Genomic DNA, 14,015 nt, shown 5'->3' with positions numbered 1-14,015 from the left:
CAGTAGGTAATAATTGTCAAGATTTTAGCTAGTAAGAGCTTATACATTTTAATATAACTGCTCCATCTGGCTTGTCATGAATACATTTTAATGTTTCTGAAAGCATATATAACTCTTGAAGTACTTCAGCATTTGTAAGTTTGTAAAAACACTTCAGGTTCCTTTCTTAAGTTTAACTGAACCCCAATCACTACTTTTAAGTGAAGTGGTTCTGTCTCATTTACGTCTTTCAAGCTATCTTCTGAAGCCGTGTCCTCCTTACACTGAAACTTAAGTAGGAGAAAGAAATATAAAGGTGTTTAAGCTTATGAGGCTTTTTCCCCTTCAGGTCTGATGCAGAGATTGCGAAATAGGGGAGAGAGAGATCGGGAAAGGGAGCGAGAGAGAGAAATGCGGAGAAGTAGTGGCTTACGAGCTGGTTCTCGGAGAGACAGGGATAGGTAAGTGGTATATTTTCAATTTGTTAAAGATACTTTGTCAAACAGAATTATTGCCTTGGTTATCTTCAGGAAAGATACCTTTACTTCCACAAATTAAAGGTGTCTGGCTTTTTTTACTTTCAGGAGCAATTTTCAAGGTAATTTTTTTAAAATCCAATATATACTTCAGTTCTTTAAAGAATAATTGTGCTTACTTTAGCATTGATAGATTATGTCTCAACTATTTGCCATCCATCTGTCCTGCTAAAACAATAATAAAAACTTGTGTACTAGAATAAAATTGTGAGGTGGTTCATAAACAACATTTCCATTGCTGGCATGTCTGACTGCTGTATCCAGAATACTAGTAGGACTAAAAATCTCTGGTTCATTTGATTGTCTGCTTCTGAATCATTCTTTCCAAGCAGCTATGAGCAACACTACTATTCCAGCATAAAAGCTAATGCTTTTTTGCATCTGTGTGAAAATGATATTGTTCTAGAAGATTTTTGTGTATTTCCTCTGAAATGAGTACAAAATGCCCTAATTTTCTTAAGGGACTTTAGAAGACAACTTTCCATTGACACACGGCCTTTTAGACCGGCATCAGAAGGAAATCCTAGCGATGACCCTGACCCTCTTCCAGCACACAGACAAGCCCTTGGAGAAAGGCTCTACCCTCGAGTGCAAGCAATGCAACCAGTAAGCCTTATCAATTTCATACACTTAATGATATGTTGCTTTTGTCCTTTTTAATTAAAAAATTAATTTTCTTGTTCATTATTGTTTAACATAACTGAAATTATTAGAACAAGTAGGACTGTTCCTATATTATTTGGCATTTTTTAAGAATATTTTTAAGAAAATAAGATTTTGTTTCTGTAATTTGTCATTTAGCTTAGGAAGTGTCTTGCAATGAATTCTATATAAAAATACTAAAACTTTCATAAAACCATATTTGAAAATGAGAGAACTGGAGGAGAATAGTAAGTCATATCATTCCTTATCCCCAGGCATTTGCAAGTAAAATCACGGGAATGTTGCTGGAACTGTCCCCTGCTCAGCTGCTTCTGTTACTAGCTAGTGAAGATTCCCTTAGAGCAAGAGTTGATGAAGCAATGGAACTCATTATTGCACATGGCAGGTAAAGTATCAAGGATTTAGGTAAGAAATGAGAACTGATTTTGTGACCAAAGCACTTTGTGCTACAGCTAACTCTGATACATACAACTTATTCCTTGCTTTGTTGTATGTATTTTTCTTTGCACAAGGGACTTGTTTACTTTGGTTTAATCTAATCTGTGTCGTTTCAGAATATCCCAATTCCTTACTGTGAAATTAAATCTGCCTTTATCTTTTTTTCCCTTGTCAAGGGAGAATGGTGCTGACAGTATATTGGATCTTGGATTGCTGGACTCTTCAGATAAAGTGCAGGTAATGAATTGTAGCACAAATTAAACTTACTTAAGACCCAGTTGTATCAGTTAATTTTAAAAACTTAAGCAACTGTAGCTCTCCTTTATCATGTAAGACAAGAAGTATAAAGTGTTACCATTAGGAAATATAATGGAAATTCTTAAACAATGGAACTTGAACCTTTGGGTCTAGTAGCAAATAGCTTCTTGATATGTGTCAGTAACTAGAATTAAGTATGTTAATTGCTATTCTGAATTTCAAAACAGGAAAATAGAAAGCGACATGGTTCCAGCCGCAGTGTAGTAGATATGGAATTAGATGATACAGATGATGGGGATGACAATGCACCACTTTTCTACCAACCTGGAAAACGAGGTTTTTATACACCAAGACCTGGTAAAAACACAGAAGCAAGGCTGAATTGTTTCAGAAACATTGGCAGGTATGCTGCTACTAACTAGTGTAGTCTGAAACATGTAAAAGATGAATATACAAAATACCAGGGAGAGTACCGATGATCCTAGCTGCAAAATTTTTATTAGTTTTATGCTTTGTAGTTCTCACTTGGAGCTAAATAGTGGGGAATTTGCACTGTGTGAAAACAATGTGAAGTTTCTTTTCCTGTTACATTTTCATCTTTTTTCAACAATGTGAAAGTTTTATATTGCAGGAAATATTTTGTTGAAATCATATATGCCTATGATTTTCTTTTTGGGATTGACAGGGCTGGAAAGCTACCTGCAGCTTGATTCTTAGAATATTTTGACTTTCCTAATATGAGTTTTCCTAATGCTGAATGATCTCCAGTATAATTTCTTTTGTGCTGAATCAAAACCCATACGCTTGTTTTCAGAATCCTAGGATTGTGCTTGTTGCAGAATGAACTATGTCCCATCACGCTAAATAGACATGTAATCAAAGTTCTTCTCGGCAGAAAGGTAAATTGACAGAGAAATTTTGATTTTTTTCAGTTAATGAAACGTCATCTTGAAAACCTTTTTTTTTTTTTCTTTCGTGCATGCATTTAGTAGCAGAGTTGATACTGGAACTGTAAGGCTGCCTTTAAATTTAATTTGAGGAATATTAGTTTTATCATTTCCTGGAGTTTGAACTGAGTGCATGTACCAGCAGTCAAGTGTTTGACCAAGATGGAATGATTTGTAGTAGGCTAGCCTTTTACTATCTTCAGAAACAGCTTACTGTCTCCTCTTTTTCTCTGCCTGAAACTGAAGACTTGAAGACGTAGTGTTCAACAGTACTAGGCAACAGCATGTCAGCTTTCTAAAAAGCATTTTCCTCAATATTTGAGAGAACTCCTTGAATTTAATTGTAATTTTGTCTCAGTTGTAGGCATAACTTAATTCAGAGAATAATTACCTAAACTTTCAGCAAAAATGCTTCCCCACCCCAGAAACCCTTAATTATATATTGCACTTTTCATGCATTAATCAATAGCATTGTGAGTTCTGTGCGATGCAACAAACTTAAACCAAGGTTTGTTACTGCTGTTTTTTCTTTAAAAACTGTTGATCACATAATCAGTTATCCAAGATACATACGATCTTTGATGAAAAAGGGTTAATGGCAGAAAGGTATGCCTCCAAGTATCCCCTGATATCTTCCAAGAAATATTTCCTTCTAATTATATTCTTCAGTTTTTTCTTCAACTTGTATTCCTTTCAGTTAAATGTCGGATACATTAAAGAGTATTTTAGGTTTAGTTTAGTTTGTGAATGACTTCTCTCCAAGCTGATAAAGAACAAAGAAGCAAGGAACTACATAAACCAGCAAGAATTAGACATTGGTATTTTAATTGTTGGATACTGTGGTATGCAGTTGGGCCATCTGTTGCTTAAATGTGTCTATGTATCAGCAGTATGTATGTGTTTTAAGTGGAGGGGAACTTCCAGCATTTTGAAGCAGCGATGCAAATTGTTTCCCATTTCAGTCAGCCTCCATCATCTCTCTGTTATCTAGGTAATATGTAGAAGAATTTATTTTAAAAAAACCCTATAAATTTTCTTTATAACCTCTATGCCCTTAATGGCAGGAAAGGCTTTAAAGGTCTGTCTTTACATTCTGGTAATGCACCTCAGTTGAGTATTCCAGTGTACCTTCAGAGGTGGCTCAATAGTTTGGCTGCCTTTATTTCCAAGTGTTTGTATGCTTTTTATGTGGGTGATGCACTGCTGTATGCCAGTGCATAGATTAGGTAGGCACAGATCACATAATTTTGCGTATATTCTTGAACAACAGGAGTGCTTCAAACATTACTTTCAAGCATCTATCTTTTTTTATAGGTGAACTGGCATGACTTTGCTTTTTTTGATCCGGTTATGTATGAAAGCCTTCGGCAACTTATCCTCGCTTCCCAGAGTACAGATGCTGATGCAGTGTTTGCAGCAATGGATTTAGCCTTTGCAATAGACCTGTGTAAGGAGGAGGGTGGAGGGCAGGTAAGCACAGAAAAACCTGTATCTCTGTAGCTTCAGAACTGAACAGCTTATGCATGCAGTAGTGTTCACGTAACCCATGTACTTGCCAGATGGCAGAGATAATGTGTTATGCTTCCTAGATTCAAATACAGGGTGGCTTTGGACACTGAAGTGTGGCTTTTCTCCTTGAAGCTGATGTAGAGTCTACCGTGGAGTCTGGATAGCATAGTCAATCCTAGGGAATCTTTAAAGCTAACCTGTAATAGGAAATTTTGCATATTAAGTAATAAATCACTGTGCAGCATACTGTGTCTGTTGTAATAATCTTATTTCCTTTTTTTGTTCTTTTTAAATGGTACTTGTTACTTTGCCATAGGTTGAACTTATTTCCAATGGTGTAAATATACCAGTCACTCCTCAGAATGTATACGAATATGTCCGGAAATACGCAGAACACCGGATGTTGGTGGTAGCAGAACAACCTCTACATGTAAGTCTTTGGTGCAGTATTTTTAAAAATAGAAGAACAAAAAAATCTGTGGGTTTTCAGTGAGATAATTCTGGTATCATTAATAACAGTATTGCTACTCAGGTTTCATTTGAAGTCTTGACAGCTTGTTAAAGATATTTAATGTTCTAATGTTTTGTAATGATACAGCTGTTTGTGCAGTACTGTGCAGACCAGATACTTTTGTAGAATGAAAGGTAATTTCTTTTAAACTTGATCTCATTGGTTTAAGCTTGTATATTCATTTCTTGAGCTCAAATGGCACATACCCTCCTGGAGTTTTTGCTTTGTGTTTAGCAGTGACTTTGTTACAATCATCTGTCACCTTTGATTTGTTTAGCCTTATAAACAGAGATTAAAAAGAAATTTCAAAATACTTACATAAATCACCTGGAACTTCTGACTTGTGTCCTTGTTTGGAAAGGAAAAATCAGTTATGAAACATACAGCTTTGCTTTTATTTTACTACCTTGGCAAGAGCCCTAACAATTGGCTATAAAGCTGCATTAAAAATAATTTGGATTTTGAAGGAAGAACTTTTTAAATAGAAGTTATGGAATCATATATTTTTGTTAACAGTTAATGAAGGTCCAGTACTGGGAACTACTTACTCTCTGTCATATGATACTACATCTGATCTTGGTCATTTCTGTTGACAGTGGTTTCCTTCTATACTTCTGAGATAGGCTAGCAGGCTGCTTGATTACCTCTGTGAAGTTTAGCTCCACAGTTCTCACAGAAAGAACATGTTGCTGGAAATAAGCTACTTGATCTCAATGTGTGGCTGTATTCACAATTTGACTCTTGTTTATTTTAAGAGTTGAAAACCATAATGTTTGTATTCACTTAGGAATTTCCTAAGACAAATTTATTCATACTTTCAGTTTGAAAATGAAATTTCTAATATTTTCAGGATTTTATTCATATAAAATACGTGTGTGTATAACATTTTTAAAACAGAGTTGGCATGTGAGTATCTGTGGAAGCAAAGAAAAAGTAATATGCAGGATGCATTTTTTTGTAATGCTCAGTAGAGTCAGTGTAGCTCAGCAAAATACCTGAACTTTTTAGCATTAGAGAGTGCATTTGCTTCTGCTCCTGGTCAAAATATTAGTTCAAATCATTACTGCTTTCTTTTGCAACAGTAGGTGTAGGGTTTAACAGATTGGTGCAGTTCTTTGTTTCAGAATATTTGAATCTCAGATGGCAAAGGTTTGAAAGGAAAGAACAGCTAGGAGAATAAGAATAATGAATTCTGAGATAATGGAGGATTTCACATGGAATGTTTTGGTAATGCATTTATAGTCAGTCTGAAAATGATTATGACTATAATGTGAACCCTGTGGTTTTTTACTTAAGGCAATGAGGAAGGGTCTCCTGGATGTACTTCCAAAGAATTCATTAGAAGACTTGACAGCGGAAGATTTCAGACTTCTAGTAAATGGCTGTGGTGAAGTAAATGTGCAAATGCTAATCAGCTTTACCTCTTTCAATGATGAATCAGGTATGAAATAACTTCCTCATTCAGAAACTGAGTTGCAGGGATAACTTAATGCTGTCTGTTCTGTGTGGAGTAAAGTTACCAGCGTTAAACTTAAACTACGTCTTCAAATTTGACGTCACTTAAGAAGTCACTGAAAGTCCTAATACAGTTATTATTGTTTTTACAAGCCTTTGAAAACATTTACCTTCAATAGGGGGGTGGGGAGAAGCTTTCCCAGCTTTCCAGTCACTAGGTCTTGTATACAAGGATTGTATTATTGGTAACCTGTCTTTTCTTCTGAAAGTTCTGAGCTAACTTCAGAACTATAAATGTGATGGATACAGTCTGATATTTCTTGCATAATTTTAAAACTATATTTAGCTGTTGTTAGGCTTTTTGGGAGGGAGGGGATGAGGGTTGTGTTGAGGTATTTCGGAGTTAGCTTTTACGTTCAGAAGTACGTGTATTAGTTTTGAAGTTACTAGTGTCTCCAGTATCAGGATTTTATGAATGAGACTAGCTGACATCCAACTTGCAGTACAGGTAAAACAGATTTCTTAATATTTACTCTCCAGTGCACCAGCTGAATTATGTATCTTTTTTTATTTCACACAGGAGAAAATGCTGAGAAGCTTTTGCAATTCAAGCGTTGGTTTTGGTCCATAGTTGAGAAGATGAGTATGACAGAAAGACAAGATCTTGTAAGTTGTCTGTTCCCAGGGGAAATGTACAGAGGAACTGGAATAACTTTGGCATCATTACTGTTTTTAACTGTGTCTACCTGTATGTGAAAGTTAAGGTAGCAAAGCAGCGTAGTAAGGTTTGATTAGACTCTCAGTTCTAGAAACATCAGGTGTGAATCCTAGACCTTCCTTGAAGCTGAAAGTAAAGTGCAGTGTGTCCTTATCCATATTCACAGGTCTCTCATGAAAGCAGAGTCTCTGCATGGTCATTCTTAAAACTGAGTAACTGTGGTTCAGCAGCTGTGCTGTGGGCTAGTGGGGTCTTGAGGTTGAGTTCTCCTCCTGGATAATCTGTGTATCCGAAAGACAATGCCTGTGTCCTTGCTGAAAGATGTCAGTAATGACACTATCTCCTTCTCAGAGCCCTTTAGGAATAGCTGATGAGAAGCATGAAAGAACAAGATACTGTTCAGCAGGGTTCATTTTGGAAAAGTTGTCTATAAATTGTGTTCATTGTATGCTTCCTAAAAACTTCCTACTACTTCAGGTACTCTGTTTCCTTTACAATTTGCTAAAAGGAAACAAGGACTAATCTGAAAAGTGGAAAATCTAGAACACATTTGTTAAGGCATATCTGTGGTTACAATTTGGTAGTGACTCTGCTCTGCAAGTCATTATATCACAGACAATAAACCAAATATTCTCCGTTGCTGCCTTTTTGTCTGTACAACTATTACATTCTGTAGCCACTAACTTGTTGTGAGATCTTTCTGATGCATTTTGTATTGATGGCGGTCACCATCTCCCCAGATCCATCTAGGGGCATGTGATTTACTGAAGATTTGTTGATGCAGGATCGTTTTGAATGCTGCTTTCATCAGTTTTAACATAAAAACATAAACTGAGCAGTCAAAGGAAGGAAGTGAAGGAAGCCACTACAAAACCATGTAGCATAACTATTGAGTTAGCTGGAATATTGAACATAGTATGATCAAACTTGCTGTGACTGTGCAGTTCTTTAACCTATCCCTACACAACATGTAGGCAATACAAATTTTAGTCTTGTACAGCAGCATTTTAAATGCTGTCTTCTTTTTTCAGGTTTACTTTTGGACCTCAAGTCCATCATTGCCTGCCAGTGAGGAGGGATTCCAGCCTATGCCATCAATTACAATAAGACCTCCAGATGACCAACATCTTCCTACAGCAAACACTTGCATTTCTCGCCTTTATGTCCCACTCTATTCCTCTAAGCAGATTTTGAAACAGAAATTGTTACTCGCCATTAAGACCAAGAATTTTGGTTTTGTGTAGAGTATAAAAAGTGTGTATTGCTGTGTAATATTACTAGCTAAGTTTTGTAGATTTTTCCATTTGTCTATAAAAGTTTATGAAAGTTAATGCTGTCATACCCCTGGTGGTACTTTAAAGATTTAAATGCAAACATTCCTGTACTAAATTTGTAACATAAAGGCCTAAGGAGCACTGGCAAGATCTGATTGCAGCAGTTTGCTAGTCAGTACCTCCTTTGCCTAACCCCAGCCAAAGATGACAGCAGAACAATATAATTTACACTGTGATTTATCTTTTTGCTGAGGGAAAATATGTAAAATGTTCTGAAAATTCACTGCTGCCTTTGTGGAAAGAGTTTCAGCAAAGGTTCTTGTATAGAGGGAGTAGGGAATTTCGAAATAAAAAATTAAGTATGTTCTGTGTTTTATTTTAACTTTTTTTATTTTTAAATGGTGTTTAATTTGTGGTTGGCTGCAGTTGTGTATCATGTATATTGAACTTGTAAAAAGTTCCTGATAGCTCAGATCCCAGAGTTGGGATCGTTCACTTATGAAACCACTTTCGTTGCAATTTTTGTTCTGATTGCATTGAACTCTGGCACATCAGATACCATCACTAATATTTTGCATGTAATCTGTAACCTTAGTGGCTTTTGTTTCAGTTTGGGTTTTTTTTTCCTGTACATATGATGAGGCCAATGCACAGTATTTCATAGTTCACAATCAACATTTTTGTATCCCTGTTTCAGTGAACAGACAGTCAGGAGATTGTTTCAATACCAGTTCTAACCCGACACTTGTACTACGTTATCTTAACTATGTAAACTCAGCCTGGGCACTTTCTGGTAACTGTAAAATGTTTATAAGATCATGATTATTGAAGATACATTTTGGAAAACTTTAATGTTCGTGAGCAGCTTAACTTCTTTTGTATCTAGCCTTTTTTTAAGTATCTTGTTACAGTTTTTTAATAAAGAAATTACAGACAAAATACCAAGTCATATTGAAGAAACAATAGTTTTTATTTATTTAGCCATTTATACTTTAGCTAACTGCATACACTAAACATAGTTGTTCGTTAAAAATCTGGATTTTCTAACTGAAAAATTGACCTGCAGAAGACATTCAGCCCACATTTTACAGTTAGCAGAGAATCCTGAATGAAACAGGCCAGGCAACCCCTTCTTTTCACAGAATTGGTTTGAAGGGAAAGTGGCTTGTCCTGAAAACTCTCAACTAGGTTAGAATAAAATTCCCAAACTGCGTTGTAGTGGGTTCTGCTGTATGTTCACTTTCAAAGTGGCTAGTTGCTTTTGGGGAGGGCAGTCTTTGACCATAAGCTAGGACTTGTTTTCCCTAATGCTTGAGAGATTTTTGAGAGGTAGGAAGTGATTAATAAAGGAAGGAGCTACTTTTTCTTTGTCAAAACAAGTACCTGAAAGCTTAGCAGGCTGAAGTACTGAAGGTTAAGAGCTTTTGTGGTGGCGATGTTGTTCTCCGTCTTTCTTGCTTCTCCAACCCCATGAGTCCATGTTTGTGATTTTTCTTCCTTTTGTTGGGAAGAGCTAAATTATCATTCTGTCAAAATCCAAGTGGAATTCACCTTTGCCAGAGCTCCACTGGGTTTTCCTTTCTGTCAGCTAGTTGAGGATGACCAGAAGTTACCCACAGCTGTGATTTTAAAAAAAGCCTCTGTTTTCATCATTTATATTAGCTGCTAGAGGTATGGAGGACAGCTGACATCAGAAATTCTGATCACCAGTTGCCAAATTGATGTTGAAAATCCTGTTTTCTAAATGAGGCTGACTGATTCAGACTTGTGTAGTTAAGCTGCAGGAAACTGAGGAAACAGATGTAGAGTTATTTCTGCATGTACTAATACCTCTTAAATCAATTATCTTAGAAAAGGGTAGTTTCAGTGTTTGAGGATTGGAGTCTAGTCGGGATTTCCTGTTGTGACCTCCAGTGTATCTTAAGTTCAAAACTGTATCAGATTTTACTGTGCTAATATCAATTAAAAATGAAAAGCAGTACAGCTACACAAGTTTAGCTGTAGGTGTATTAGTATAGAGAAAATTTATGCTGGTATGGCTGTTCTTATATACTAAGGAGAGGATAGTTACAAGGGTACAAAGCAACATATGCCTGGATTTCTAACTGGTGTCATTATTTCCGTTACCAAAAACGCCTCTAACTGAAATGTGTAAAGTAAGTAGAAGGCAACAAGACAAACTGTTTAGAATAGGCATCAAATCTACAGTCTGTAAAATAAAGCTCCCTCCCTCACAAAGCTTTGTGAGACTTGATGTATTCAAAAGTATCCAAGGCCCTTGGATGAAAGGCCATATATAAATGTAAAGTACTATATGTGTATATATATATGTATTGTGTGTATATGTATATAAGTGTATGTGTATGTATAACATATAAATATATGTTATATGTATATATATTTGTATATAGCTTAAACATTTTTTTAAGTCCTGTAATGTATAGCTAGACAGAAATTATACAGATAACTCAGTAGCTCACCATATATACACACACAAGGCATTCTGATAAGTGAAGAGGCACTCTAGAATGATTTATGCTGTCATCATTGACTTGAAATGTGTATGTAGCTTTATAAATAGCTTTTTTCCTCTGTATGGTATATTTAAACTATATCAAGATTTTAATAAGAAAAATGTTTATTAAAATCATACACCTCATCTCCCTTTGGCTTAAGCCCTTCTGTTAGTTCACTTTTAAGATGTAGAGAAACTAGTTAAAAGAAAATCCTGTAATGTTTACATTTTTGAATAGCCCTAAATCCGTAGCTGTTCATAACTGCTGAAAAAGGAGATAAAGGTAGCTCCTAATAGAACATTATCACCAAATACTAGACTAGTTTCTGTTCTGAACTAGGGAGAGCTGACACCTTAGTGCTAACTTCCAGGGCTAATTCTTGTTGGTTTCTGTTCTCAGCTGACTATACCCAATGCAGAAACAAAATTGCTTGTTCCAGCTTTGTTAGTTTTCCAGAAGTGAAAAATTGGATGGACTTGCCATCAAGTGGCCTTTCCCATCTGTTTGGTCCGGGAGTAAGTTTTCTTTCCTGCAAGTTAGCCATCTGGTCATTAGGTAACATGCAGTGAAAAAGCTGTAAAGTGGCAAGTCTGTGAATCAAAAGCAATACCCTTCTTGTGCAGCCGCAGTCATTCAGGGAGCCAGAGGAAGGGAAATTTTCCTAATCTCTTAAGCTATCTTTGTGTAACTTGCACAATTGTATACAGAGCTGCTGTTTTCCCAAAGTTTACTTCTTCCACATATACACCCAAGGAGAAGTGCACAGAGGGCAGGGAGTGAGCCTTCCCTGGGTAGCTGGCATGCAGGTGGAAAAAATGCCCAGTCCCCAGCACCCGCCTCCTGTATGATCCCGCTTCTCCCAGGGTGCCCTAATTCAGCACACCTCTTCGTCATGCTTAACACCGTGTGAGAGTGTGCAGTGGGTTAGTTGCAACCTCCTCAGAGGAAGCTTGCTGCTGTTCTCCTTTAACTCCCTTTTAGTGTCCTTACAATTTGTGGATCTTGTCTTGTGTGTGAACCTGTAAATGCCGTTCTGAGCTTTTTCCATGTCTGTAATTTTTGCTTCAGTGACACTTGCTTTTCTCTGGCTTCCTCTCTCTAGGGCAAACTACAGCTATCTATTTAGTAGCTTTTATTCCCTTTTTCTTTTCAAGCTTTGTATGGTTTAATCTGAACTCTTCATACTGCCTTTTTAATAACAGGTCTGCCAAAATAGAATATTCTGCAAGCCTGGATTAACTGGATTTGAGTGCGTGTGGCATTTGCTTATCCCAAGGTCTGAGTGTCCACACACAGATTGAAATGTATAGGTGAATGGGTCAAGCAAAAGCTCCAGAGACTCTCTTGAACTCACAGTGCTGGAAGTGCCCACGTGGTCTGTGTGGGGAGGACATAGGCATCACAACTGGAATCTGGCCTCCATCGCAATGTACTCAGTGCCCAGCAGGACTTCTAGCATCACCAGGAGCACCGATGGGTCCTTTCCTAGTTGGAAACTACTTTCATGGTTTTCATTTGGAGCTATTTGAGTAGCTTATGATTGAACAGATTTGCTGACTTGAGCAGCATGGAGAGCTTTTAATTTTTCATATACCTTTTAGGATTTTCTGTGGAGTTGTCTTTAAGAGGATAAGTTTATATCTTGCTTGAAACACAAGCCTGTAGGACTTTTTTTGCTCCCATTTATCAATGGTTTTCTTAATATACAGGTATTTTTTGTTGTTAAATATCACAAGTTACTATTATAGTAATATACCAGTTAGTATAGCAAGAAACGGTTGCTCCTGTGGTAAAACTTTTCAGTATCCCTTGTCCACTGACAATGGTAGCTAACACAAATGTGTGTGTGTGAGTACTGTAATCATGTGAGCCTATTGGAAAATAGGTTGCTGCCACAGCCTGTAGTTAGTTTTCTTTGCGAGGACACTCCAAAGAAAACCGTTTTAAGTGGATTTCACTTTAATTTACATATGAAAATTCTTTAATTTACCTGAAATGGCATTCTTCATATAGAAAATTATATTTATAAAGCATCTTTAAAAGGCATCTAACCACTCCCAAAATAAGTAATATCCTTTGGGGGAAGGGGAGGGAAGAGCAATTATAGTTTAAACTGTGATGACTGCATTTTGGATGCTTTAGAACATAAAATTTTGAGACATACTCTTTATCTGTAACTGACTTTGCCTTGCCGTGAAAGAGTACATTGCTAATATAGACTTACTTTTTTTTTTTAATTGCTTTTATTATTTTCAGAACTGCTAAATGCAGTTGTGGTGTTTTGGTTTTAGTGGATCATAATTACTCTGTTGGACAGAGCAAGTTTTAGGAATGCAAAGCTCTGCTGTAATCCCACGAGCTCTGGATCTGTCCGATGGTGCACTAAAGGTGTGTGCTGCTGCTGCACCTCCTTTAATTGCAATGAGCAGAGCGAGAGCTGTTGTGAAGCCACAGGCCACCCTGCAGGAACACCTGTTCTGGCAGTGTGCTGCCTTGGGACATGACAGCGGATGCCATCCTGCACATCAGAGTCCCTCCCCATGCAGAAACACAGCTCCTAGCACCCATGTTTGCTGTGAGTGAGCGCAGGTAAGAGGCTGGTAGACCAGGACAGGGAGCTGGGTCATCTAGCCTACGTCATGCTTGCCTAGAAAGGTTGGACCAGATGATTCTTGAAGTCCTTCCCAACCTGGTATTCTGTAGTTCTGTGCTGCACTATGGGCAGTTAGGAGCTAAGGAATGAATACAGCTTCCACCTCCTGCTGGGGAGCTTCTTCTGAATACAACATTGTAGGTAGAGCTGAGTAACCTGAAATCATGCAAAATCATGCATAATGGTGTATTTGATGTGTATGATTATTCTGCTTGTAAACTGTTTTACAGTTCCACATGTGCTTTTCCATATTTCAGTATCATGTACATGTTGTAACTAATTAATATAAACAAAGCTAACAAGTTGGTGGATTTCTGTGGAGGTGCAAGAGCAGCCAACTGCTGTTTTGTTAATCCTTGTCGTATACTTTCTTTGCAGTATTTTTCCTTTGTATATTAATCTAGGCATTCTGTAAATAGATGTTTGCTGTGCATGTCTTAAAGGGCAGGTGTGACTGTAAGGAGTTATCCCCAAATACTAGAACTCCTGTCTATTGCTAAAGATACGTATTTGTGGTAGTTCTTAAACCTTATCAGATACTCAGCAGGACAATCCCTT

The 14,015-nt window shown here is 37.1% G+C and overlaps 1 protein-coding gene across 18 annotated transcripts in view; it reads left to right on the top strand.

Annotated features, from left to right (window-relative positions):
* UBR5 (ubiquitin protein ligase E3 component n-recognin 5) overlaps window positions 1–8,654 on the top strand; it is an 87,361-nt gene extending 78,707 nt beyond the window's left edge. For 17 of the 18 annotated variants that reach the window (XM_080609883.1, XM_080609882.1, XM_080609888.1 and 14 more), the window contains 11 exons: window positions 329–440; window positions 977–1,121; window positions 1,433–1,563; window positions 1,793–1,853; window positions 2,102–2,277; window positions 2,689–2,773; window positions 4,136–4,291; window positions 4,647–4,760; window positions 6,138–6,282; window positions 6,877–6,962; window positions 8,046–8,654. In XM_080609883.1, coding sequence (XP_080466009.1) covers window positions 329–440; window positions 977–1,121; window positions 1,433–1,563; window positions 1,793–1,853; window positions 2,102–2,277; window positions 2,689–2,773; window positions 4,136–4,291; window positions 4,647–4,760; window positions 6,138–6,282; window positions 6,877–6,962; window positions 8,046–8,258 — 1,424 coding nt within the window. In that variant the 3' untranslated portion in view covers window positions 8,259–8,654. The remainder of the gene's footprint in view (window positions 1–328; window positions 441–976; window positions 1,122–1,432; window positions 1,564–1,792; window positions 1,854–2,101; window positions 2,278–2,688; window positions 2,774–4,135; window positions 4,292–4,646; window positions 4,761–6,137; window positions 6,283–6,876; window positions 6,963–8,045) is intronic. The other variant, XM_080609891.1, reaches the window with a different exon arrangement.
* Window positions 8,655–14,015: the final 5,361 nt, after the last annotated feature.

The sequence above is a fragment of the Psittacula echo genome (assembly GCF_963264785.1).
Source record: "Psittacula echo genome assembly, chromosome: 2".
Classification (NCBI taxonomy): domain Eukaryota; kingdom Metazoa; phylum Chordata; class Aves; order Psittaciformes; family Psittacidae; genus Psittacula; species Psittacula echo.
The sequence above is the reverse complement of the archived record's forward strand: the minus strand, read 5'-3'. Positions and strand labels throughout refer to the sequence as shown.